Below are 27738 nucleotides of genomic sequence, written 5' to 3'. Positions count from 1 at the left end.
TTAAAATGTTTTCCAGGAAGGAAACTCCTATGGGAGATCCTGAAGTAAGACATTCCTCTTCATCACAGTCCTGGGGTTTCTTGGAGGAGCTATGCAAGATCTTACTCTTCCTCCTCAGCAATGTTCACGTCTACGAAAGGAAGATGAGGGTCCAGTGGGAAGAGGTCAACAGGGCACTGTCTCTTTGATGTGCAGCAACATAGTCTTCAATTAAATGCCTGTAACCTCAATATTTAATTATTTATTTACACTTTGTGTTAGTCCCACCTAGGCTAATGCTCTCTTTTCAGGGGAGACCAGAAGTGGTATTCATACTGACAAAAGGAAATTTGACCAGGGGCACCTGAGAACTTCCTCTACTCCCCTTGCTCTTTTCGATAAGCGTCATATGATTTTTTTTTACATCCACCAGAGTTACCACAAAATGAGGCAGACTGGGCCTTAGTTTATTGCATCTTTTTCGAAGGATGGCACACACAACAGTGCAGACTCACCCCCATGCTGCACAGCAGTGTCAGTACTGGAAAATTAATCTGACTACCTGGTGTGGGAGTAGAACCCTGAGAGCCTTCTGCATCAGTGTCATGTATGCTACCTGTTGAGCTGCTGAGATTGCTTATCAGACTATGGCCTGGATCCAACAATTGTTGGGGGGGGGGGGTGCTCATGAAATAGATACCTGCTTAAAATGAAACATGATGAGAGGTCCAGTTAGGCTAAACTTCTTCTCTAGGGCCCAAATAATCACTAGCCAACTCACAGCTAACAGAGTTCAGCTGGGAAAGACACCAACTTGTTTCCAGAAATAGGGGAAAGGACAGAAGCTGTTACATCACTGGCAGTCTCCAAACTGGTGCTGACAGTTGAGAGAAGAGCCAGGACACCAAGCTGGGGGGGGGGGGGGGGGAGTTGGGCTTGGGCCTTTGCAGGACCTCTAAGGCTGCACACACCTCAGTGGGACATCGTTTTCTGCTTTTTGGTTCCGCTAGAAGAAGGTAAGAAGATTCCCCTGAAGGAGGAAGAGGACAGGAAGAATGAAAGAAAGCAAGGAAGGAGTAGCTCGAGGCCAGTAGAGCCTCTTACAGAGTAAGAAAGGCAGTGATCATACACTCAATGTCCTCAATTTGGGGGGGGGGCTACTCTGGGAATGTCTGAAGCTCTGCAAGTCAGGTAAGATGGGTCACTGCACACTACTGGCTAAGTCACCTATATGATAAAACCACAGTACTACAATGATCCCTACAATGAACACCATGAACCATCATAAAACACTAGGAAGAAAAAACAATCTTGGCTTCTCCATGTGCAAGACACTCAAGATACTTACAGGAAGACATTTGCAAATGAAGCCATGCAGGGTATTACTGGCTACAGCGCAAGTCCCTCCGTTCTTACATGGATTTCCTTTGCATCCATCAAATATGGTATCACATCGGCGACCTGTAATGAAAGGCAGCTTGCTTGAGATGCTACAGGTAACACTGTTCATTTAAAAATACTACTGTATGTATTAGCTGTACAAGAAAAGTGGCAGCTGAAAAGTAAAGTTATTTTACAGCAAGAAATCAAATAAAATGTTTAACTATAAGCCACATAAAAAGCACTGGTTTATCAATAATCACTACATTGAAATCAGGAACTGTTGTCGTGTAACTTTCACTGTGCATAAAGTGACAGAAAAACTTTAAGAGTAGTTTAAAGAGTGGTTCTAACAATGTTTACCTGTGTAACCAGGCCTGCATTCACACTGATAATTGTTAATAAGCTGGATGCAGTTCTGGGTTCCACGTGACTCACATGGATTTGAAAGGCATTCGTTTACATCACCTTCACATCGCTCCCCAACAAAGCCTGGAGGACAGTCACAAATGTAGCCACCTACTTTATCCATGCATTTGCCATTGTTGAAACACTTCGGTTCCAAGGTAACCAAATCAAAGAATGGACTACAGTCATCCACATTAATTTCACAGTGCACACCTGCAAACAAATAAATGGAGATCATCATACAAAATACAAAGGCGCATGAACAAAACAAGCAAAATGTTTGCTTATTCTTCACATCTTAAGCATTTATGCCTTTTATTAATATTTTTCCAGACTTTATCTCTTGATTATAGACTACACTTAAAATTCAAACCATTAGATGCTCATTCTGAAGTGATTATCTGTCAGATTGATGTCATCCTGTTTGTCAGTGAAGACTGCTACAGCTAAATCTCAAGGCAAGCAAACTGCATTTAAGAAGGGTGAAACAAATGTGACTAAAACAGTGCAAGTAAAAGCTATGATCATTAGCATAACATAGGCAGCCATCCTCGGATATTCACTGTTTAAAGTAGATACTAGAGAAAGTGAACCTTCCAACCTCCTCTCCAGTCCAATTCCCTTACCCTGGGTTCCACGGGGGCAGGAACACTTGTAGGTATTGATCAGATCGATACAGGTTCCGCCATTCTGACATGGCTGGGACAAACACTCATTGATTTCCTCGGAGCAATTAATCCCATGGTAGCCTGGAACACACTGAAATACAGGCAAGCAAAAGTATACATAAGCACTTACTACTCATTAATGTTAGTTCCTATCAATCAGAAACCTGCAAAAGAATCTCTTCCCTTCTGACAAGCTAAAATATTTCCAATACTGGACAGACCTGCAACTTGCAAACCTGACAATATAAGAACATTCATTTTCATTTAGGTGAACAATCACTGTATGTTTTAATAGAATTTGCTACCAAGCATGAATATGAGTCAGGTAAATTCTGTATGTATACCTACCTCACATGAATAACCTCCAAGGTAGTCAGTACACGTGGCTCCATTCTGACAGGGATTTGGAGAGCACTCATCCACTTGTTCTTCACAATAGCTGCCTTTATACCCCGCTTGGCACTGACAGTAATGGGTATTTCCTCTGTCAACACAAAGGCCAGAGTTCCTGCACAAATGTGCGACATCAACACCTACAAAATGAAATGAAAAAAAAAAAGCAAAATTACAAATACTGCCACAAAAAACTCATCTGTCTTAATATGTTATTCTTAATGAAAAAAAAACACTCTTGTTTAAGTTAGGGGGTTATGCAATTTTACACCATCAAACTAATATAGGGGGCTATGTGTAATTTTTTCAATTGTGCTTTAAAAATTGTGATCCTTCTACTGAATGAAGTGCAAGTAAGCATCTTTCTCACATTCTGTGCAACGCATCCAAACTAAGGAGTTGCATGGTCATAAAGAAAAAGCTTTCTATGTGTCCATAACTCTGTTTCAGATCTCTCCCACACACAAAGCAGGAGACCATTTTCACCTCATTTCTAGGAAAATAAAGCTGTTTTAAATAGATTTATCTCATATGACCCTTAGCTGCCTGAGACGTGTATTTAGGTTAGTTTATTTTTATACAATTTCAAATGTAAATCTGTTGTTCAAGAAGAGTTCAGACACTGGAAAAAATAATCGGAGTACTCCAAGTGTATTACAAGGATCGTTAATGTAGCAGCATTCACCATGGATGGATAAATGTTCTACAAGAATACTAGTCATGACATCACACCTAGGTTAACAGAGCCAACATACCTTCAGTACTAACTACTCTGATAAATTCTGCTTTGCTTCAGGAAAATAGGTCTAGCCTCACAAATTGCTCACCCCCCACCCACCCACTTCCGCAATTACACATTTCCTAGGCTTTTCCATTTGCCTGCACTGCTTTTCCTTAAAATTCTGAGGATCAACATGAAAAGCAGTCCATACCAACAACACTGAGGGGACAGATATCTACTGGCCTGGGAAGAACAACATTTGTGCTCTAAAAAACAAAGCTAGCTCTACATTTTACAGTTTTCTTTGCAGTGCACCTTCTTGTTGACTTTTTCTGAGGACAGCCGCCTCAGAAACAACTACTACATGCAATGTAAAAAAAATCTCACTTACTAAAAATCAGAGCTCTACAAATCTTAGCATGGTTTCTTCTTTATATGCCTCCAGTGCAACTATTTTTGTAGCCATCTTACACTGCTGTTCAATTTATACAAATCCGACATCTGACCAACACAATATGGTGAATATAGAACAATATATGCATCACTGCTATGAAATACATTATTAATCTGGACTCTGGTATACAGTTATGGAAAAAAATGTCCAGAAAACAACTTCAAAGAGAATAAGTATCTTTGTAGAAAAATAAAGTACACAACTCTATGAAATGTTACTGTGCGGAGAGAAAAAAACATAGTACCTTGCTGTTTGGCTGCCACTTCACAGGAAACACTTGGAACATCACAATAAAGGCCCGTCCATCCACTTTTGCACTCACAGCGGTACGAGATACCAGTCTGCCAACAGGTCCCGCCATTCTTACAGGGTGAAGAATCACACCAGCGCACAAGATTCTATTAATCGGGGGGGGGGGGGGGGAGAGGAGAATTTAGCTGCAAAACTTTCCATAGTATAAGAATAATCCTAGTAACTTACTTGATAAAAAACATTTAAACAACACAAAGTACAAGCTCCAGTCCTCTGTGCTTTGGGATTTACCATGGATAAATAAAACAGTTCTGTACAGCATTTATCAAATGAAACAGGAGAATCACAACAGCTGCATTTCTATTTAGTTATCTACAGCTTTCCAGCCTGCTTCTTCCAGCAGTTGGGGAGCCCAGTGAACAACAATGCCCCCCCCCCCCGTCTCATGCTGCTTCTTTTCATATGCTGTCTGTATATAGTCCATACAAACACAACATAACCTGTCTGCATATAGTCCATACAAACACAACATAACCTGTCTGCATATAGTCCATACAAACACAACATAACCTGTCTGTAAATAGTCCATACAAACACAACATAACCTGTCTGTAAATAGTCCATACAAACACAACATAACCTGTCTGTAAATAGTCCATACAAACACAACATAACCTGTCTGTAAATAGTCCATACAAACACAACATAACCTGTCTTGTAAATAGTCCATACAAACACAACATAACCTGCCTGTAAATAGTCCATACAAACACAACATAACCTGTCTGTATACAGTCCATACAAACACAGCATAACCTGTCTGTATATAGTCTATACAAACACAGCATAACCTGTCTGTATATAGTCCATACAAACACAACATAACCTGTCTGTATATAATCCATACAAACACAACATAACCTGCCTGAATATAGTCCATACAAACACAACATAACCTGTCTGTATATAGTCCATACAAACACAACATAACCTGTCTGTATATAGTCCATACAAACACAACATAACCTGTCTGTATATAGTCCATACAAACACAACATAACCTGTCTGTATATAGTCCATACAACCACAACATAACACAGGGGGTGTGAAGACACTAAGTTTTTCCAAGAACCAGAACAAAACTGGCAAATTGAAAGCACAATTTTATAGTTTAGTAAACAGTACTCCACCTATTAGTAGGACACCATAAATGCTACACCTTGAAATATGGCAGCGAAATTACTAAGCAGCGTGAAGCACATGTTGGGAGTAACTTGGAATGTAATGTACTGTGAGGCAGTATTTTTTTACATATGGGAAGGCAGTAAGTGGGTAAAGAGGGAGTGTTGGATACGAGAAATGGGACAGTTACAGCTGGTTTCCACTTGGCAGGGATAAAGCCTATAGTCAGAGAGAGACTGAATATGCAGAAATGTGATTTAGAAATATAAGAGGCAGCCTTTTCAGGAAACTTGGAAGAAGGCCTAAGTCCCTAGGATGATATAAATCTTGAAAATGTGGGATGAGACTCTTCTGGAGAAATCAGGTGTGGCAGCTGCTACCCTCTTGATGTAGCAAATGGTGAACACTCTCAAATATCTACATTTACATTAAGTAAATAAACAAATCTAATATGTTCAATATGTTTCAATGATGCAATAATAACCTTTTGGAAGATTTCCACAGCTAGAGAGAAAGGGGTAGTTGGACAGAAGGTGCATGGGGAGTTGAGCTCCTGCAGAAATAAATCCTGCCCTAGCCCTAGAAGCTACAGGCAAACTACAATGCTTTGAAAAAATGTTCACTAAGGACCAGGAAGGCAGTAATATTCGCTATGACCTTGCCGGAATGTGTCCTACTTCTCATGGCGTTTGCAGCAGAAAGCAACGCAGCTGTAAATAATTTTGAAACAGTGCTTCTGCTCATATGTATTCCTGCTTTATTTTTAGCAAATACAACAAACAGCTGTTCAGATTTTTTATGGTTGTGATGTGCAAGTGCACATCCAGGAACTGCAGGTCTCTTTCTTCTTTGTTCTGGGGCTTCAGGAAAGAAAACAGGCAAGTAAATACTTTTATTTAAAGAGATCTCAGAAACTACTGTTGGCATAAAGGAAGAGCTCATATGCAAAGAAACTCCATCCATATGGACTACAAGAAAGGATTCCCTACACATGAGGACTTGCAGTTCAGAAATTCCGGCTGATGTGATGGCCACTAGTTGGGGAGTTCTTCAGGTGGTGAACTTGAGGTCAGCAGAGGAAGCAGGCTTAGAGGGTGGAGACTCACGATCCACAGATGTGCCATGGATATAATCTACGACTTCCAAGAATGGAGAAATGGAAAGGAGTTTATCAGGTAAACAATAGTAGAATAAACAGAGCCCTTTAACCAACATCTAGGAAAAGCGCAAATTATCACAAGAGCAAAAAGTTGCCCAAATGGGTACCTAATTTGCTGTTCAATCTCAAGCTTTGAAATGACTGAAGTACTCAATGCTGGTGTTTCACACAAGGGCAAGAAAGAATTGAGGAAATGATGCCTGCTAATGACCTTTTATAAACCAGACATCCTGACAGCAGAGGCTAGGCCAGCCTTGGGCTTACAAAGGAGATCCCAAAGGTTATTACTGTAATAGTGAAGCATTACAGATGTCATGGTTAAGTAAACAGAAAAGCTTAGCAACTTTCAAAAAGGAAGAGAAAAAGTCATAATGGCAATTTCAAAAGAAGAGTTTGCTAAGGAAGATGTGTGACTTTCACCATAGACGGAGAATGAGACCAAGAGAGAGAGACAAAAGTAACATTCAACTCAGGAACAAAAGTAACATATTCAACTCAGGAACAAGAATTCAGGAAAGAATACTTAAGATTCTGGTGCAATCACCTCTCACTCTCACCTGTTTTATTTTTTTGTGTGTTAGTTTATAGATTTAATTCATCCAAACAGAAAAAAAGACATACTGCATTTAAAGGTGATTACCCCCCCCCCCCCAAAAAAAAATAAAATAAACTACAAAATGAATTCACAAAACATGGCCAGTGACAGATGTTGTATGCCACATACATTGAAAGAGCATGTGTGGACACTCCAGATCAAGAAATGGGACACGTATTCATTAAGGGAGAAAAAGCACCTGCGTGTGCAATACAGAAATCAAACAATGCTGTGCAATTTCTTAAGCATTCAGTGGTACTTACCTGGCAATTAATTCCTGTGTATCCCTGAACACATGTACACTTGTATGTTCCGTAGCTGTCCTGGCAGGTGCCTCCATTAAGACATGGCCTAGAATCACACTCGTTGATATCATGCTGGCAGTAGCTTCCAGTAAATCCCGGCAAGCATATACAGGTGAAGGTGTTAATGCCATCCACACATGTACCACCATTAAAACAGGAACTGGAAAGAAAAACGTTAATAAGAAAAGTGGAAATCACAACATTTCTCCAGCAGAAAGCTTCCTGTCTTGTGGCTTACCAAAGCTCTATTTTCAGCAGCCTGTGACAAGAGGTTCTCATTATCTGGTCTTTTCAAAAACAGTTACTAAAAAAAAAGTACACTACAGACTAAGCAATCGTAATCCGTCACCCCATCTCCCTTGTGACTCTAAGCTTTGCTAAGGATTACGACCAACACTCTCACCCCAAGCTCAAGCAAGTTTCTATATGGCCTGCTGTGGGTTGCTGTGCAAATCAAACATGTTAATTTCCTAGCAGCATAAGAAAGTATACAGTACAATCAAGTCAGCCACTGCAAAGAATTAACCTCCCCAACAAGTTTCTGTGTAGCCTGTGGTATGCGTACTGCTAAAACTGAAGGGACAGGTATCGACTTTCAAAACAGCAACAAACGTCAAATTAATTATACCAGCTACATCATCATCTGACATCTCTCAGAGTGTACAAAGACTTACTATTGTCTCAGTTTTTTAGAATGCCATCTGTCACAAAGTACTACTACAATGCATCACTACCTCTCTGTGCAGTCTGGTGTGTTGTTTTCACAGTGGATGCCACTAAACCCAGCAGGACAAGTGCATGTGTAGCTGTTGACACAATCAGTACAGTTGGCTCCATTTTTGCAAGGGTTGCTGGCACACTCATTAATATCTTCCTCACATTTGGGGCCTCGGAATCCAGCAAGGCAGGCACAAAAAAAGTCGTCAATGCTATCAGTGCAAGAACCTCCATTATGACACGGATCTAAAGACATCAAGTAGATGTGTTAAAATAAAGTTTTATGCTCCTTAGCAGACTCTCAGCATAAAATATTTTCATTTCACAAACATAACAGATGCAAATTTGAAGTCAAATGTTGTGAACTAAATACTATTTTTATATACTCAGGGCTTGAAATATCCATACAGTCTCTCTAAATTTATTCTTAAACACATATCTTTTGAAAACACTAGCCATTTAAAAAAAAATCAAATATATCAGATTGCTGACTTTAAAACATTCATCACCCACATACTTCTGGGAAAACTTTAGTCAACTTCACATTAATACAGCAAGACAGATTTTGTCATTTAAAGACTTCCACTATATTTTCATTTTACTTTCACTTGCCAAAACAAAATTTTAACAGTTAAATATAAGGCATGTAAGACTCAATGTTGAAGACACTATTGTACATGGGAACAGGCGGTATCAGTAAAAAGTGGCATTCAACTATATTTTTGCAAAACATTAATGGTAAATAATGCTGCCTTGATATGGCTAAGGCTGCTGCTTCCAGTGATCAAGGATAGCTGACCAATAGCGAAGCAGAATACAACACCAGCTGCTGAAACTTCTTGTCGCACACTATTCCAGAACTGCCTGAGGAAAGCAAGACAAGCATAGGACTTTTTCACTAGGTAGACGAGCAAAGAAAAATGCAAAGACGGAAAGCGTTTTGGCCTAACAGAAGAGGCAGGGAACACCAGGGGGAAATTATGAAACAAAGGCAGACTGGTTGCAAGACAATTTTGAGGGCACCATTCAATAGGAATTCATAGCTGAAATAAGCTCTCAAATGAAATCTGATCCAGTTTTATTATCAGAACAGCTGACATAAGAGCAACAGACATGCTCAATCTGGACCAACAAAGTCAGGATCCAAGTCCTATGCAGGTAGATGCTAATAAGTCCAGACAGGTCGGGAAGAATAATAAGTAAGGAGACAGACTGCTGCATGGCCTAATGGTTGGACAAAGAGGGTTGTGATGAGGCGGACAATGCCAGAAATAAGTTACTGCAGAAGCACTGCAAAGGTCAGTCCTAGGTCCAGTACTGTTTAATGTATTCCTTTCACACATATCTGAAGGAACAAAGACCAGGATCAATGTTAATCAAAGTTAATGAGATGCCGCATTTGTGTTTGCTAGCAGACTAGCCAATAACTGCCTGGAACTTTGAGTGAAATAAAATTTAAATGAGAAATAACCTTGTAACTGAGCAAATGAAGCAGATTTTTACCCTACTTGTTAAAATAAATTTTCTCAGGTTTAAACTGCGTAACTGAGGCACTGAACATCTTTAAATAATTGTACCGTGTGGGTGGTCTGCCTTTCAAGTTGATAAGGCAGCCCACACAACTAGTGCAGCAGGAGTGAAGCAGAAAATAGATCGGAGTTGCTGGTGAGGAAGGAGTTACATGGAACCTGACTTGCAGAAGCGCAGCAGTAAGATTTTCAGGGGAATAACATGAACCTCTAAAAACACTAGCAAACAAGTCTGTTCCACTGAAGAGTGGGCTACGGCCCTAACTGTGGTGAAGCTTGTACCTATGCTTGTAGGCACCGGTCAGAAACGATGCCACTGAGCAGCCTCTTACCCATCCTGGGAAAAGTGACAGAGCTCTGGCTTGCCACTAGGATGACACCCAGCAGGAGCACAAGTTACCCAGTGGAGGCCAAGACAGCTAAGCTCTAAACCACTACGAAGTTGTGGAAAATATGGTCTGTGGAGGCACACTACCATCAGGAGATAGTGAGCACTGACTTGAGTTCTACCATGAAAGCAGGGTGTGCCATGCCGGAGGACCAGCAAGCTAAGCTGTTCCTTACCATCTGTCTCTCACCAGTAACAATGGGTCAATTAGGGTTTCTGAGTAGCAAAAAATGGAATGTAGGGATTGTGCCGCTCCTGGAAATGCCAATCTCCCATCCATCACTGTGGAACAAATGGGGTGACAGGATTAAGGTAGACAAGCCAGTGGATAAGGTTTAGGGGATAAGAACACAACACCACTACCAAAACACAAAACAATCAAGAAGTACTTTTTCTTGGAAATAATAGTAGAGCTACACTGAACAGACTACTGGGAAAAGAGGTGTAGAAAGAATTGATCTAGGAGGGCAATAAACAAGTAGAGAAAGGCTGAGGGTTAAGATAGCATTTGGAAGGGTGAGGCACTGTTAAATGCATTTAAAGGGCTGACTAAGCAGGCTTAATGATTCCTTCTGCCATCAAGCAAATTTAATTTGTAAACTAGCAACCAACAACTTCTGCCCAGTAAAATAAACTGCACAAATCCAGTAGAGACACTGATCAAATAAAACTGCAAAGCTCTGCCATCTTGTATTGCCTGATATGTTAACGAATGAACAGCATGGATTATCCAGAATGTAATAATCAATCCAAGACTGTACTGTTATATAAAACTTACTTGGCTGGCAGTCATCGATGTCAGTTTCACAGTTCCGTCCTGTGTACCCAGCTTTACAATCACACCTGTAGCTTCCGTTCAAGTTTTGACACACAGCATTGTTTCGACAAGGGTTCTTAACGCACTCATTGACATCAATCTCACAGGTTTGCCCTAGGGGAAAAACATCCATTTTACATAAATAAAACAAGAGAATTTGTTTGGCCATACATGTACATACTAGTAACTAGCTTTTGTTTTCCTTCTAATCTTTATGCACTCTCCTGTTAATTCATCACAGTCTCACACTTCAGAGCAGCTCAAACTCCATCTGTTGGCTTATCAAATTTCCAACAAAACCCTAGAGCTAACGTTTCCTGTTCTTTTCTGCCCTTCCTGTGATGGAGGAGGCATACATCTGCTAATCTGAAAATCTGACAATGCAATACAGTAGATGCCTGGAGAAAGAGAAGAAGAAAGCAAAGTAGTACTTGACAAGCACTGGCTCTTCATCTTAGACTCTGAACTTTCAGGGAATGTCGTTACAGTAAATGGATGTACACATACGTAAGCGTTATACCCAAATGTAGCACTTTCGTACTAGATCCTATTCTGTAATGTTACGCAAGATCCATTACTGGGAATGTCATTACAGTAAATGGATGTACACATACGTAAGCATTTTACCCAAATGTAGCACTTTCATACTAGATCCTATACTGTAATGTTCCATAAGATCCATTACTAAGTGAATTTCTCAACACTAAGATACATGGCTTGAGGTTTATAAAGAGAACCATCCTCCAAGATAAGTTCTAGTTTCTATATGCATCCTATTACATAAGTGACTTACACCACTACAACAAGTATATGTGCCTACTTATACCGCTACAACAATAAGAGCCTACTTATACCGCTACAACAGTAAGAGCCTACTTATACTGCTACAAGTGTAAAGCCTATTTATACTGCTACAAGTGTAAGTGCCTAAATAAAAAGAAAGAACAGGCAAGAGTTTTCTCCAAAGTTGTTTATAAATTCACAAATAATATAAATCCACAAGTAAAAGGTTAGCGCTTTAGTACACAAACCAGTGTGTGAACTTCTTCAGAGAAAAGATAAAAAACACACAATCCAGCTTTAAAGCATAGAAGCAATGATGACATCACCAAACCCTATTCAAACTTAATGAAACAATGCACTCTATTAACTAAGTCATTATAAAATACTAATACTACACAATACATACAGACCCTAATATACAATAACACTAAAAACATATATATAGTAGATATGTTAAATTAGTGGTTACCTCTCCATAGATTTCAGTTTCAGAATACATTTAAGGAACATTGGTCACTTAATCCTGGATATACAGATGTGTTTAATCTAAGTTGCCAGGAGAGTTCTCTTTCTTCTAAACGAAGAGGCCAAGGGCCACCCCTAATATCTTTCCTAACATGATCAATGGCTAAGTAAAGAAAATGGTGTCCAACATTTTCAAGGACATGTTTGGCCAAAGCATTAGCAATACTTTGTTTATTAATATTATACTGATGTTTGTATATGCTTTGTTTTAAGTTGCTCTCAGTTTTTCCAATATAAAAACCTGGACAACGTTGACATTTGGCAAGATAAATCACTCCAGCACTGTCACAATTATATTTACCCCTAATTTTAAAGGTAGTATTGTTAATGGAAAAGGTATTGGAAACTCCCATAAACTTACAAAAATTACACCTACCATATTTTCCCATTCCAGCATTTAAGGGGCAGCTAAATGACTTTCTCCAAAATATTCTTCAAGTTATTGCCTCGTTTAAAAATAATCCCTGGTTTAGTTGTTATTCTCTGTCTAACCAGGCAATATTCTAGTAAAATTGTCCAATTTTTAACCAAACTATTCCTCAAAAAATTAGCATCAAGGGAAAATGGCGTAATAACTTTCAAAGAAGAACATAATACATTGGATTTGTTGAAGTCCCAGAAAATACAGGTGTTAAAACCTGACAAGGGGGGAGGTTTAATTTTTATGAATGAGGATGACTATGTTAACAAAATGCTGCAGATTTTAAATACTGAAACATATTTGAAATTGTCATTACATTAATTTAATGGTGCTTGCCAACAGGTTAAATCTTTGATTAATAATTTGAGGGGTTGATGAATGAAGAGAATGAGAGGGAGAGAAGGTTGGATGATGTGTGGATAGTGAATCATGAAGTGCAGTGGATTAGCAAGGAGGAAGTAAGGACAGCTAAGAAGACGGAAAGGCTGTTGGTCCAGAAGACATACCTGTGGAAGCATGGATGTGTTTAGGTGAAATGGCAGTGGAGGATTTAACCAGATTGTTTAATGAAATTTTGGAAAGTGAGAGGATGCCTGAGGAATGGAGAAAAAGTGTTTTGGTACCGATTTTTAAGAATAAGGGTGATGTGCAGAGCTGTAGTAACTACAGAGGGATTAAACTGATCAGTCACAGCATGAAGTTATGGGAAAGAGTAGTGGAATCTAGCTTAAGAAGGGAGGTGATGATTAGTGATCAGCAGTATGGTTTCATGCCAGGAAAGAGCACTACAGATGCAATGTTTGCTCTGACAGTGTTGATGAAGAAGTACAGAGACGGTCAGAAGGAGTTGCATTGTGTCTTTGTGGATTTAGAGAAAGCATATGACAGGGTGCCTAGAGAGGAGTTGTGGTATTGTATGAGGAAGTCGGGAGTGTCAGAGAAGTATGTAAGAGTGGTGCAGGATATGTACGAGGGTAGTGTGACAGCGGTGAGGTCTGCGGTGGGAGTGACGGATGTGTTTAAGGTGGAGGTGGGGTTACATCAAGGATCAGCTCTGAGCCCTTTCTTATTTGCAATGGTGATGGACAGGTTGACAAACGAGATCAGACAGGAGTCCCCGTGGACTATGATGTTTGCAGATGACATTGTGATCTGTAGTGAGAGTAGGGAACAGGTGGAGGGGACCCTGGAGAGGTGGAGATATGCTCTAGAGAGAAGAGGAATGAAGGTCAGCAGGACTAAGAGAGAATATATGTGTTTGAATGACAGGGAGGACAGAGGAATGGTGAGGATGCAGGGAGTAGAGGTGGAGAAGGTGGACGAGTTTGAGTACTTGGGATCAACAGTTCAGAGTAATGGTGAGTGTGGAAGAGAGGTGAAGAAGAGAGTACAGACAGGATGGAGTGGGGTGGAGAAGACTGTCAGGAGTGATTTGTGACACACGAGTACCAGTAAGAGTGAAAGGGAAGGTCTACAAGAGGGTAGTGAGGCCAGCTATGTTATATGGGTTGGAGACAGTGGCACTGACCAAAAGGCAGGAGTCAGAGCTTGACGTGGCAGAGTTGAAGATGTTAAGATTTGCACTGGGTGTGCCGAGGATGGACAGGATTAGGAATAAATATATTAGAGGGTCAGCCCAGGTTGGAAGGTTTGGAGACAAAGCCAGAGAGGCAAGATTACATTGGTTTGGACATGTGCTGAGGAGGGATGCAGTGTATATTGGGAAAAAGATGCTAAGGATGAAGCTGCCAGGTAACAGGAGAAGAGGAAGGCCTAAGATAAGGTCTATGGATGTGGTGAGAGGACATGCAGGTGGTTGGTGTGACAGAGCAAGATGCAGAGGACAGGAAGGAATGGAAACAGTTGATTTGCTGTGGTGACCCCTAACGGGAGCAGCCAAAAGAAGAAGACTGAAACGAGGATAGATTTGGACACATTTAACTATCTTAATATGGTGACTCCAATTACCTGTGTGGTATTTAGGCTTCCTAAGATCCACAAGGATTTGGTTGATCCTCCAATTCCATCCAACTGAGGATGGGAGGAAATGCATAACGTATGCTTGTGCTAAATTCGTGTATCTAAAATTAAAGAGTTATTTGAATCATGAGACCCAAATCTGTCGTGATTCCTGGGATTTTCTAGGTTCACTTGACACTTTGGAATTTGATGGAAATTCCAATTTTTTAGCTATAGACATCAAGGACCTTTATACCATTATCCCACAGGATTGGCATTGGTTGGGTAAGAGAATTTTTACTTAAAAAAGGTGTCCAAGGTGATGATATGGACTTGATTGAATATCTTCTTGATATTGTTTTATCTAATAATTTCCTTATATTTAATGGAGATTATTATTTAAAGAAAACAGGGGTTGCGATGGGCTCCCCATTTGGGGGGAGCTTTGCTAATTGTGTCATGGCCCACCGGGAGGGCGAGTTCCTTTTTAAAAGCAACTTATTCAAAAAGAAAGTGTTTTGGTATACCCGCTTTTTGGATGATATTTTTATCATCCTAAAGGGAGATCATGATGCAACATTAGCTTTTGTGGAACTTATTTCTGGTTCCACCTCATTTCTTAAATTTATATTTGATTTTAATGTGGACACTATTTCTTACTTAGATGTCTTGGTAAGAAAGGATAGATTAAACAGCTACCCAGCCCAAATTTTCTGTAAGCCTACCTATTCTAATGCTTTCCTGCATTTTAGCATCTCTCGCCCTTTTTATCAGAAAAAGGCTGTCATTAAAGGTCAGCTGGTGAGAGCTGCTAGAATGATAATCTTGGATACTGAATTGTTGGTAGAATGTAAAAATCTAAGGGAAATGTTTGTTAAGACGGCATCCCCTTGTTATTTAGTAGATGAAGTTATCACCGAGGTAGTTATGAAAAGGACTTCAGGCTGGTTTAACCCAATTTTGAGTGGGAGATGTGGTGTATGTGACCCACCAACTGATACTTCTGAAGTTTGGGATCATAATATGGGATCCAGAGCCGGTACCTCATCCACTCTAATGAATAGGGGAGATTATTCTTTGAAATTTATTACACCATTTTCCCTTGATGCTAATTTTTTTGAGGGATATTTTGCTTACAAATTGGGCAATTTTACTGGAAGATCCCCTGGTTAGACAGGGAATAACAACTAAACCAGGGATTATTTTTAAACGAGGTAGTAACTTGAAGAATATTTTGGAGAAAAAGTCATTTAGCCGCTCCTTAAATGCTGCAATGGGAAGATGTGGTAGGTGTAATTTTTGCAGGTTTATGGGAGTTTCCAATACCTTTTCCGTTAACAATACTACCTTTAAAATTAGGGGTAAATATAATTGTGACAGTGTTGGAGTGATTCATCTTGCTAAATGTCAACCTTGCCCGGGTTTTTATATTGGAAAAACTAAGAGGTACTTAAAACAGAGTATACAAACATCAATATAATATTAATAAAAAGAATATTTCTAATGCTTTGGCCAAATATGTTCTTGAAAATGTTGTACACCACTTTTTCTACTTAGCCATTGATCATGTTAGGAAGATATTAGGGGCGGCCCTTGGCCTCTTCATTTAGAGGAAGGAGAACTCTCCTGGCAACTTAAGATTAAACACATTTGTATATCCAGGATTAAATGACCAATGTTCCCTTAAATGTATTCTGAAATTGAAATCTATGGACAGGAAACCACTAATTTAACATATGTATAATATAAGATCTTTTTTAGTGTTATTGTATATTAGGGTTCGTATGTATGATCTAGTATTAGTATTTTATAATGACTTAGTTAATAGTGTGCATTGTTTCTTTAAGTATGAATAGGGTTTAGTGATGTCATGATTGTTTCTATGCTTTAAAGCTGGATTGTGTGCTTTTATCTTTTGTCTGAAGAAGTTCACACATTGGTTTTGTACGAAAGCGCTAACCTTTTACTTGTGGATTTATATTATTTGTGGATTTATAAACATTTTTGGAGAAAACCCTTGCCTGCTCTTTCTTTTTATTTAGTTTGTTTTGTTTCTAGCAGTTTAAGTGTAAGTCCCTACTTATACTGCTACAAGTGTAAGACCCTACTTATACTGCTACAAGTGTAAGTGCCTACTTGTACTGCTACAAGTAGTGTAAGTGCCTACTTACACCGCTACAAGTATAAGAGCCTACTTATACTGCTACAAGTGTAAGACCCTACTTATACTGCTACAAGTGTAAGACCCTACTTATACTGCTACAAGTGTAAGTGCCTACTTGTACTGCTACAAGTAGTGTAAGTGCCTACTTACACCGCTACAAGTATAAGAGCCTACTTATACTGCTACAAGTGTAAGACCCTACTTATACTGCTACAAGTGTAAGACCCTACTTATACTGCTACAAGTGTAAGTGCCTACTTATACTGCTACAACAAGTGTAAGAGCCTACTTATACTGCTACAACAAGTGTAAGACCCTACTTATACTGCTACAAGTGTAAGTGCCTACTTATACTGCTACAACAAGTGTAAGAGCCTACTTATACTGCTACAACAAGTGTAAGACCCTACTTATACTGCTACAAGTGTAAGTGCCTACTTGTACTGCTACAACAAGTGTAAGTGCCTGCCAATGTTACACGATCAACACAAAACTCATTTAACCCAGTGCCTGCTAACAAAAGCCACAGTGGAATGCAGCCCATTTCCATCTCAGCAATAACTTGCAAATAAATCTCATGAACGTGTCACATCTGTCACATACAGATATTTGTTTAGTTAATATGCTATGTGCAGTTCCACAGTGCTCCTCTATTTGCACAGTTAATAAAAGGAACAAGTTGCAAGACATAATTTAGAGCATTGTCTATAGCATGCATGTGCACTTTGCATTTTATATGTGCCCTTTTTATTGGACTTAAGTTGCTTATTGTATCGGTAAATCAGTGGGTTTTGCCATTGTAAGTATATTATAAATAAACATCTTAAACGGACAAGTCTACTGTAAATGTTTTTGGATTATGACTTCAATGTATTTCATGCACTTTGTACTACAGATGCACACAGTTTTTTTGCTTTAGCAGCCGAGTTGTGGCTAAAGAGTTACTTGTCCATCCCATACACCAGATTAACAAAGACAAAAGTAAAACATAAATACGTGAGTACAATGCCCATACACACGTTAACAATGCTGTGTAGTTTTGTTGACAAATGCAAACATCCACAGTTCATAACCATTACAAAGTAGCCATGCCCAGGTCATGTAGCCTACTTTCACATCAAGCAAAGTTTGTTCAAGGTAATTAAGAGACGGGCAGTACTACAGATGTCCATACAGCATGACATACCTTGCCATCCTTCAGGACATAAGCATGAAAAGCTCTCATAATCTTCTGACTCTCTGCATTTGCCATCATTTTTACATGGGTTATCGGCACATGGGGCCAGTATCACCTCACAGTTCGCACCTGCAATGCAACAAACAAATTCACAAACATTTTTGGCTGAAAAAAATAAGTATTAAACACCTGTTAGAAATATATTATGGCAGGATCAGAGTATATAAATTACCTTCCATTTCAAACAGTTGAAGCTACACTTTATTTAATTCAAAGTATATAAAAGAGAAAGGAGGTATAATACTATTTAATTTGGAAGATATAGTACTACTCCGTTATCCCCCCCCCCCATTTTTGGCAGACAGTGCAGCAGAGTGCTAAAAATGTATCACCTTGTACAATCCAGTATCACCTGGTGTACCTAATCCAGTATTATCATCTGGTGTACCTAATCCAGTATTATCATCTGATAATGGAATACATTTTGGGAAATACTTGTTAAAGGTATGTCAAGATGTACATAGCAGAAATACTATGTTGGGGGAAAAAGTTATACAGTAGCAAACCTGCTCTTACTCACTGTCTTGAGACCAATGCGAAACAAGCAAGTGATGGCAGAAAGCAACAAAATGTTTTAAAATATTAGCCAAGTATAGCCTGAAAGACAAGATAATACAAAAGGCACTAATGCAACAGTTACCTGGGTAGGAAATTAGATTAAAGACTTTAACGTAACACCAAGGCACAGACAACTCTGATAATGTGACAGATCATGGGAAATACACCACAAACATGGTGATACGTGATTAGCACAGCTATCCTGTTTAAGTCCAAATGTAAGAGTTAGATCTGAATGGAAAAAGTATCTTCACTGTTGAGCGCTATCTTCTCAACAGTCTTTAATTTTTCCAGAGGCTTTTCCCTATCTGTTTCCATGGTTTTCAGCAGTGGCAGGAAGTTCACTCTGGCTTCCTGTAATTGTGCATGTACTACCATTCTCTGCAAAAGGAAACAGGAAACTAGCAAGCAGGAATCCAGGCAATGGCAATTCACACCTCAGTATGAATTAGCGGTCTGTTGTGCAAGCAAAATGATACTTACTTTCCAAACAGGAGTGCCACAATGTAAACAAAAAGAAACAGTACGTAGCACACATTCTTTCACAGTCTGTTTTCTTACATAATAGAACACATACCATTATCCACAGGAAAAATTAAAGCTGGCACAATTTCTTTTTCTGTAAGAGTTGAGTGCAACAAAAACACGACCAAGCATGCCTTTCATTAAAAGCACATCTTGGTACCAAAGAAAACAAAATATGCAGATCTAAAAAACAGAATGTAGCCTTGCATTTAGAAAGCAAGATAAAACAGCAATGAAGTGTCATGATGGCTACTGTGGAAAGGGAAGGGGACAGGTACCATGCCGGTATTGAATTTTAGCAACAATCTTCTTTTCCTACCCTGTTGCTGCTGCTTTTGGCACTAGTGTTACACTCGCTCTTTCCACACTAATACATTTGTTATGGAAGTGGCCCCCTCAGAATACCTATCATACCACATCCCCTCGATATATCCTTTTAAGGTCCTGTTCTTATTTTGGACTTGGACTCCGTGCATTGGTTACCTGATGTTCAACGTGATGCACACCTACAGTAAACCCCACCAGCTTGATTTAATCAGCAACTGAGTGAAAAGACAATACTACCTGTGCTCTACCAACTTCTTGTTTTAGACTCCTTTACCTGCAGCACTGCATATGAATATTCCAATTAACGAGAAAATGTGGGAAAGCTATTGCACCTGACAGTCTCACAGGGATACATTAGTCCAAATGTTGACTAATGAAGCCAGGCATACCCAAGGTGGTCAACACAATGTCAGAGGAAAATTAAAATGCAATGTATACATTTAAAACATGTCAAGCAGAAGATGTTAACTCAGACACAATGATTTTGCTATCAAAAAAGTGACTTGCTATCAAAAAAAAATGTTAGCAGGCATTTACAACACTGGTCTAGTAAAATCATAAACAAATTGGTTAAGAAGTCTTGACTCTAGCTGACAGCAGATGAAAGATCAGAGAGCTAAGGATCCACATGGCAAAGCAGGACTTTGCAGTACAGGTAGGGATTACAGAAACGGCTTTGCTGCAACTGTTGAATGGCATATCTCCCCAACACACAGATGCACACACTTCTCTTAAGGAAGTCTTCATAAAAAGCATTGCAAATGCCATTACCAGGCAAAAACATATTTAATTCTGCCTTACCTGTATAGGGCAAAAGGCAGTTACACTTGTACCCAGCAACATCATCTATGCAGGTTCCTTGGTTTAGGCATGGATTCGAGGCACACTCATTAATATTAGTCTGGCAGTTAGGTCCTGCAGTTTGACACACAAAATGCATATCAATAACCAGCTAGTCAACTGCTGTGCTTGTATTATGAACAATGTAAATGACTACAAATAAACAAATCTCTACATACCACTGAAGCCCTCCTGACAGGTACAGCTGTAGCCAGCGGTCATATCTTTACAAACGCCACCATTCATGCAGGGGTTCGATTCACATTCGTTATTGTTAATGTCACAGTTTGTACCACTCCATCCAAGGTCACAAACACACTTGTACCTGTATGCAATACAAGACCAGACAAAAAACATGACTCAGGATACTTAAGTGTGAAAAAAACAATGGGATACTGTAACTTTACCCCACTGCCCATCTGCACAATATCACAAAGCTCATCTAATTCAGGAATTCTGTAAAGCAATCACTTGCAAAATTTTCAGCTTAGGTAAATGTTGCAATGTGACTGTCTAATAAACTTCCATTTAAGATAACACACACCAAATATATATATATATATATATATATATATATATATATATGTATGTATATGTATATATATATATACATATATATATATATATATATATACATATATGTATGTATATGTATATATATATATATATATATATATATATATATATATATATATATATATGTATATATATATGTATATATATATATATATATATATAAAAGATGTTGCCAAAGTGGTTAGAAAATCCTTCTATGTGACCCATCTGATCACGAAAGGGTTTGCATCAAGATCTAAGGATGTAATGGTGCCCCTCTACTCTTCCTTCATCAGACCCATTATTGAGTACAATGCACCAATTGGAATGTACCTGGCCAGGCATCTCCAGCAGCTGGAGAGACCACAGAGGTACCTAACCAAGAGGGTTACTGGCCTCAAACAGTTGCCCTATGCAGCACGATTGAAAAAGCTAAGACTGTTCTCTGTTGCATATCGCTTTCTCAGAGGCAATCTCTGTCTAACGTACAGAGCCATGTCCAACCCAGAATTGTTGAACATGCTCCATCTTAGCAAAACCAAATCTACTCGAGCTACACGCTCTAGGGATATAAACCTCAGCACAACAATGAATAGAACATGCTGGAGGGATAGAGTCCCTTCGCAGAGACTTCCCTTACTATGGAACAGGATCCCGATCTACATAAGACAGAGCCCCTCACTATCACTCTTCAAGAGGAACCTTGATGAGTGGATGGGTAACAGAAAGTTCACACCGGGGATCACACCAACAGTACTACTAGATAGGGGCTGTGAATACCGCACAACGTGGCTGGGCTAATATACGCCTTCAGGCAGACAGCCCAGTATATACACACACACACACACACACACACTTATTTACTGAGAAAGTCAGACTGGGATAAAACCATTTCCAGTGGAGGCCCAAGGAGAAAAGAACTTTAAATATATATAAAATACAGTTATATGATATCAGAAAAAAATATATAGGTAAGTGTACAAACATGACAGAAAAAAGTGTTGTAATAGCTAATATCCTTATAATCCGACTCCAAATCCAGCTCCAGACCGACTCCAAATCCAGCTCCAGACAAGTGACAAGTGGAGTACTCAGGGTTCAGTCCTGGGACTGCCCTTGTTTGGCATATACTTCTCTGAAGTACAGGCCAACACTAAGGGACTCTGACTAACAAAGTTCGCAGATGACTGCAAACTGGGAGCCATTACTGAATCCCCAAATGATGTGGATACTCTACAAAAGGGCCTTACAGAAACAGATGCTTGGTGCCGGAGCCATGGGCTCAAGCTCAATGCCAAGAAATGTATAGTTATCCCCTTTGGGAAAAAAACATGTACCCGTGAATTACCATATAGGTGGCAGTACACTAAACACCGAAAGTGTGATAAGAGACTTAGGGACATAGGTAGACAGTCGTCTCACCTTTGACAACCACATCGCCACAACAATCAGGAAATCCTTCTATGTGGTACACCTCATCACTAAGGGCTTTTCATCCAGAAAAAAGGAGGTCATTGTCCCACTGTACTCATCCCTCATTAGACCCATTATAAAATACAATGCCCCATTTGGTATGTACCTCTCAAGACATCTGCAACAACTGGAAAGGCCACAGAAATACCTCACTAAAAGAATCACAGGCCTAAAGCAGATGCCCTACGCTGACCGCCTTAAAAAACTCCAGCTATACTCTGTCGCATATCGTCTACTCAGAGGCAATCTCTGCTCAACATACAAGGCCATGTCAAACCCAGAACTGTTGGACATGCTACACTTAAAGTAATCCCAATCCCTCAGAGCCACACACTCCAGGGATCTAAACCTTGTCATCACAATATACAAAACATGCTGGAGGGATAGGTTCCTGACCCAGAGACTCCCCAGACTCTGGAATGGATTGCCCATACATGTCAAGCAGAGTGCCTCTTTAGCCCTCTTCAAAAGGAACCTTGACGATTGGATGGGAGAAAGGAAATTCACCCCGGGGATAACGTCAGTCCAGCTAGACAGGGGTCCAGGGAAGTAAATAGTGTGGGAAGAAACAGCCAGGGAATTGTTATGGCTAGTCTTGTATAGGCCCTAGGGCTGATAGCCTAGTACCAACCTATGAACCTATAAACATTTAGCAACAGAGCACATACATAGATTGCATCGGCATATACAGTGTTGAACATTCATTAGACATGGACACAGGCTTATATATAGCAAAGAGAAATATAAAACTGCAAAACTGGACATAGGTTTTCTCTTTAGTAACTTCCACCTGTATAAAATCTTAGAATGTATACATGTAACTACTTCTTGTGTATAAATGTAAACAGAAATGTAACTACTCTATCTTTAACTGGAACTTAGTATAATGCAATGTAAACAAATGGAGCTTTTCTCCCTGGGCCTATGTTGAAAATCGGTATTACCCACTGGACTTTCCTGTTAAGCAAATACCAATAAAAATAAAAAGATTGCAATTTATAGCAACTGAAATAAAGAAAAGAAGTGACAGCTTAACTATGGAAATATTGGGGGGGGGGGAATGTGGTTGAAAACGAAATACAGAATGATATTTTAGTAGTACAGCAACAATGAAAGTACCGTTACATTTAAGAAAGAGAAGTAATTAGGAAAGTCAAAATGGTTGGGGCTACCTGGACTTTTATAAGGAGTATTACTTTTGGAGACATGAGGAGAGGGTGATGAAACTGTCACAGAGGGAAGACAGTGAGTCAGTGGTTGCTCTAAATAGAAATAAGAACAGATAGAGTCTTGTCACAAATGTGACTGACATAATTTATGTAAACAAAGTTACTTCTTGTAGTTTAGTGAATACCTTTCTGGCAGGGGTGGCCAAAAATATATATATATATATATTTTAGCCTGGAGCTGAGCAGTAGGAGAGCCAATTTTTGCTTAAATATTGTTTTAGTAATAACAGGAAGGCATTTGTCTTGTCTGTTATTTGCAGCAGGATAGAATTCCGATTCTTAGTGACTTGGTGGGAGTATAGAGAACCCCAGCTGAGTTGTTGTTTTGGACATGGAGAGAAGAGATATGTAACTATATATATATATATATATATATATACACATATATATATATATATATATATATATATATATATACATATACACATTATATATATATATATATATATATATATATATATAGATATAGCTATAGATATATAGTTATAGATACAGAAGATATAGATATACAGATATCCTTTGGGCCTCCATTATAGGAGGTTTAAGGAATCACAAAGTGAAAACCTTAGTTTGTCAGGGTTTTTATTGCAGTTTTACTAAATGGTTGGTCTGTATGACCTTTTCACCCTTTGCTTTATCTCTACTTCTGTTTACACACATATATATATATATATATATATATATATATATATATATATATATATGTGTGTGTGTATGTATATCTGACATGCTGGGAATGGAATAATAATGAATATCAAACTTACTGAAGGTCTACTGGTGATTTTGTTCTGCATTACAGTAAGTCTTGGAAGAGAGAAAACTTCTAGCAACTGGCTGACTAAGGAGATTTTTTTTTTCTGGTAAGATCTACCACCAGGAGTTTAAGATCTATACTAAAAGTAAAACCTAGAAAAGATTTACCTGAATAAGGAAATAAAACACAGAAAAGATTTATCTGAATAAGACTGAATAAGATTTTAAAGGATTGTAAAGGATTTAAAAAAAATGTTGAAAGGAAATGTTCAGCTCTTAATGGGATTCAACTAGTGATAGTCATTTCCCTTGAAAGAGGCTAAAATTAAATTTGTTTTTGTCTCTAGCTCTGCCTGTGCCAGGTGTAAGTACAGGAAGCCCATTGATAACTATCACACAGAGGTACTAAGGTGAAATATCAGGCTTATACATACACAGACATATACATATATATAAATATATAAATACATATACATTATATATATGAGAGAGAGCGAGAGATACACACACACACACACACACACACACACACACACACACACACACACACACACATAGTAAAAAGTGTGTTTGCTAGTTTGGTGTCGTTATATGTGGAGGGGATGTTATTTTCATGTGATTTGTAGTGTTAGATGTTATGAAATTCGATGTTTTGGGTTTTAGATACTCTGGTCTCAATGTTATGAAATTAGATGTTATGGGTTTTAGATGTTTTGCAGGGGACCCATATATATATATATATATATATATATATATATATATATATATATATATATATATAATATACATAAATACATAAAAATGCATTTTTGGAGGTATGAAGATTTTCCATGGCTTCAGTTTCCAGATCCCAGTCATCCAGATACCATGTGCTGGTTTCTGTGACATCATGATATGTTTTCATACTGGCAAAGTACTCCCAAAACTGTTTACATCATCATACACTATGTACTGTATCAGCAAGTTAGTAAGATAGTATAATTATGACAAAGTGTGCATGCAAATAAAGTCTACATTTTTCATGCAGACCCATCTCCTGTCATGTATCTGCCAAAGAGCAGCCAAAGCAGACATGTGCTTCTGATGCATATCTAGTGCAATGTCAAGGTCAGACACATGTACGGCTGTTAGTATCTGAAAAGGATGAAACTGCCTGGGCATGCTTAAATCAGAACAGCATTAATGACAGAACCAAAGAAAAACAAATACGGTGGGCGGAACATCCAGCTACGTACCCGTTGACTCCATCGTGGCACTCCCCATGAATACAAGGATTGCTGTTACACTCATTTACTTCAGAGGAACACATAGCACCATGATATCCTTCTGGGCATACACAGATGAAGCTGTTGATGTTATCTCTGCATGTTCCACCATTGCGGCAAGGATTAGAAGCACACTCATCGATGTTGATGTTGCACATTATTCCTAAAAGAAAGGGGGGAAAAAACTCATTTCATAATGTCCAACTTTATTTGCCTCTGGAAAAAAAAAATTTTTTACAAATGAATGCAGTAAACATCAGAATGAGAAGCCGAAGTAGCTGATTACAACTTCCCAAGGATCAAAGTCAGTCTACCACTATAAAGTGACCCCAAGAATGGCTCAACAGCGTCTGCTCTGTGAAGTTACCACAATTCTTTCACGTCACTGTAGGGGGTGAAGAGGAAGGACACCTCCGTCCAATCCTTCAAAGCTTCCCTCACCCATCCCTCTCTCTCTCACCTTCCTCCATGCTAACCTTGAAAGATCCTTCAATTTTCACTATCTAGATTTTATCAAGATCTTATCTGCTGTAGCTCTCTAAATTAACTCCTCATGCTTACTACCGCAATCTCCCTGAACATGTCTCAATTATAACTCAACTAACATTGCTCCTGTTTGAAGTTTGTAATTTCACATAATAAACTGGTCAAGTGGCAGCGCTATTGGAAAATCTTTTTTTTTTCAACATACCCCAGCTATCCAAGTGGTTACCCTGTCAACATATCCCAAATGTCCAAGAAGTTACCCAATCAGCACACCCCAACTGTCCTAGAGGTTACCCTATCAAAATACCCCATCTGCCCAGCAAATTACCCTACCAATATACCCCAATGTCTAAGTGGCTACCCTATCAGCATATCCCAGTTGTCCAGGAGTTTACCCTATCAGCATATCCCAACTGTCCTAGAGGTTACCCTATCAAAATACCCCAACTGTCCATCAAATTACCCTACCAATATACCCTCGATGTCCAACTGGTTAACATATCAGCATATCCCAGTTGTCCATGAGGTTACCCTAGCAGCATACAAGAGGTTATCTTACCAGCATGCCAATAACCAACCACGCGCCAGCCAACGAATACAATGAGTAACCACAACACTTGCGAAAATGACCAGCCGAGAGTACTCAGTGCCTCACAGTTTATTAAAAAAAAAAAGAGTACTCTGGGATGGTCATTTTGCCAAGTGTTGTGGTTACCCTATCAGCTTACTCCAACTGTACAAGAGGTTACCATATCTGCATATCCAACTGGAGAAGTTACAGTATCTTCTAACAGTACCAGAAATTATCTTACCAGTGTATGCATTTCAACTGTACAAAAATCTAAAATGTCAGTTTATCCTAACTGTATGAGACCTTACTTGATCTGAGAATTACAGATATATATACAATCACTGTAATACGTAAATACTCCTGCATTCATGTTACTCTGCTAATACTACTTTGTAGTTTTACACAATGTTCTGCACTACTGCAAAAGTACAATTACTGGTTGTGCCATTTATGGTGTTAAAAAAAATCTACATTAAACCATGTATCCCTAACATTTGCCTGCTCTGCACAATTTTATAACACACACTACATCATTCTGGAGTTTTCTCTCCATGTCTGAACAGAATTGTAAGAGAAAATGTCTACACTTTGTGGCAGTAGACTAAACTGCGATCACAAACTATTTAATTCAGGTAGACTTCAAGATATGGTGCAGAAGAGTGAGCAGTACTATAACTCCATTTCAAAACGATACAACATTCAGAAATTTAACATAACTGCACTTTCATTTCAGAATTGATATCTGTTCACTACTAAACATGTTTAAACATTTTCTGAAGTATTCAAACCAACAACACACACTTCAACAGTAACAACCAAACAATGCAAAATGAACATAATTTAAAATGCTGCAGTGTTTATGTCTACAAAATTTAACAAAATATGTGCAAAGCAATGTGAAATTTTTTTTCCTGCAGTCCAATTCAGCATCAGTTTCTTCTTCCTAATGAACTAGTAAAAACATTAAAATCATAAGTGTTTGCACAAAAACAAATTAGGGTGAGGTCTGATGCATAGCTGTACTCTTCCTATCAGCTATTCAGAAAACATGATTTTTAACAAACGTTTTTCCAGTTATAAAAATAAATGTTGTTTATCTACCCAGTTCTTTGCCAAGAAA

At 38.8% G+C, this 27738-nt stretch overlaps 1 protein-coding gene across 1 annotated transcript in view; it reads right to left on the bottom strand.

Moving 5' to 3' along the window:
- NOTCH1 (notch receptor 1) overlaps window positions 1–27738 on the bottom strand; it is a 189890-nt gene that overhangs the window by 44269 nt on the left and 117883 nt on the right. The window contains exons 13-24 of the mRNA XM_044058426.1: window positions 25532–25724; window positions 20466–20611; window positions 20248–20361; window positions 17986–18105; window positions 10909–11061; window positions 8231–8459; window positions 7455–7656; window positions 4248–4401; window positions 2784–2968; window positions 2394–2526; window positions 1723–1980; window positions 1328–1440 (exon numbers count right to left, since the gene is read on the bottom strand). Coding sequence (XP_043914361.1) covers window positions 1328–1440; window positions 1723–1980; window positions 2394–2526; window positions 2784–2968; window positions 4248–4401; window positions 7455–7656; window positions 8231–8459; window positions 10909–11061; window positions 17986–18105; window positions 20248–20361; window positions 20466–20611; window positions 25532–25724 — 2000 coding nt within the window. The remainder of the gene's footprint in view (window positions 1–1327; window positions 1441–1722; window positions 1981–2393; window positions 2527–2783; window positions 2969–4247; window positions 4402–7454; window positions 7657–8230; window positions 8460–10908; window positions 11062–17985; window positions 18106–20247; window positions 20362–20465; window positions 20612–25531; window positions 25725–27738) is intronic.

This window comes from Protopterus annectens, chromosome 16.part0 (genome assembly GCF_019279795.1).
Source record: "Protopterus annectens isolate FY-2018-M chromosome 16.part0, PAN1.0, whole genome shotgun sequence".
NCBI classification, from domain to species: domain Eukaryota; kingdom Metazoa; phylum Chordata; order Ceratodontiformes; family Protopteridae; genus Protopterus; species Protopterus annectens.
Note: the sequence above shows the minus strand (reverse complement) of the source record. Positions and strands in the feature narration are given on the sequence as shown.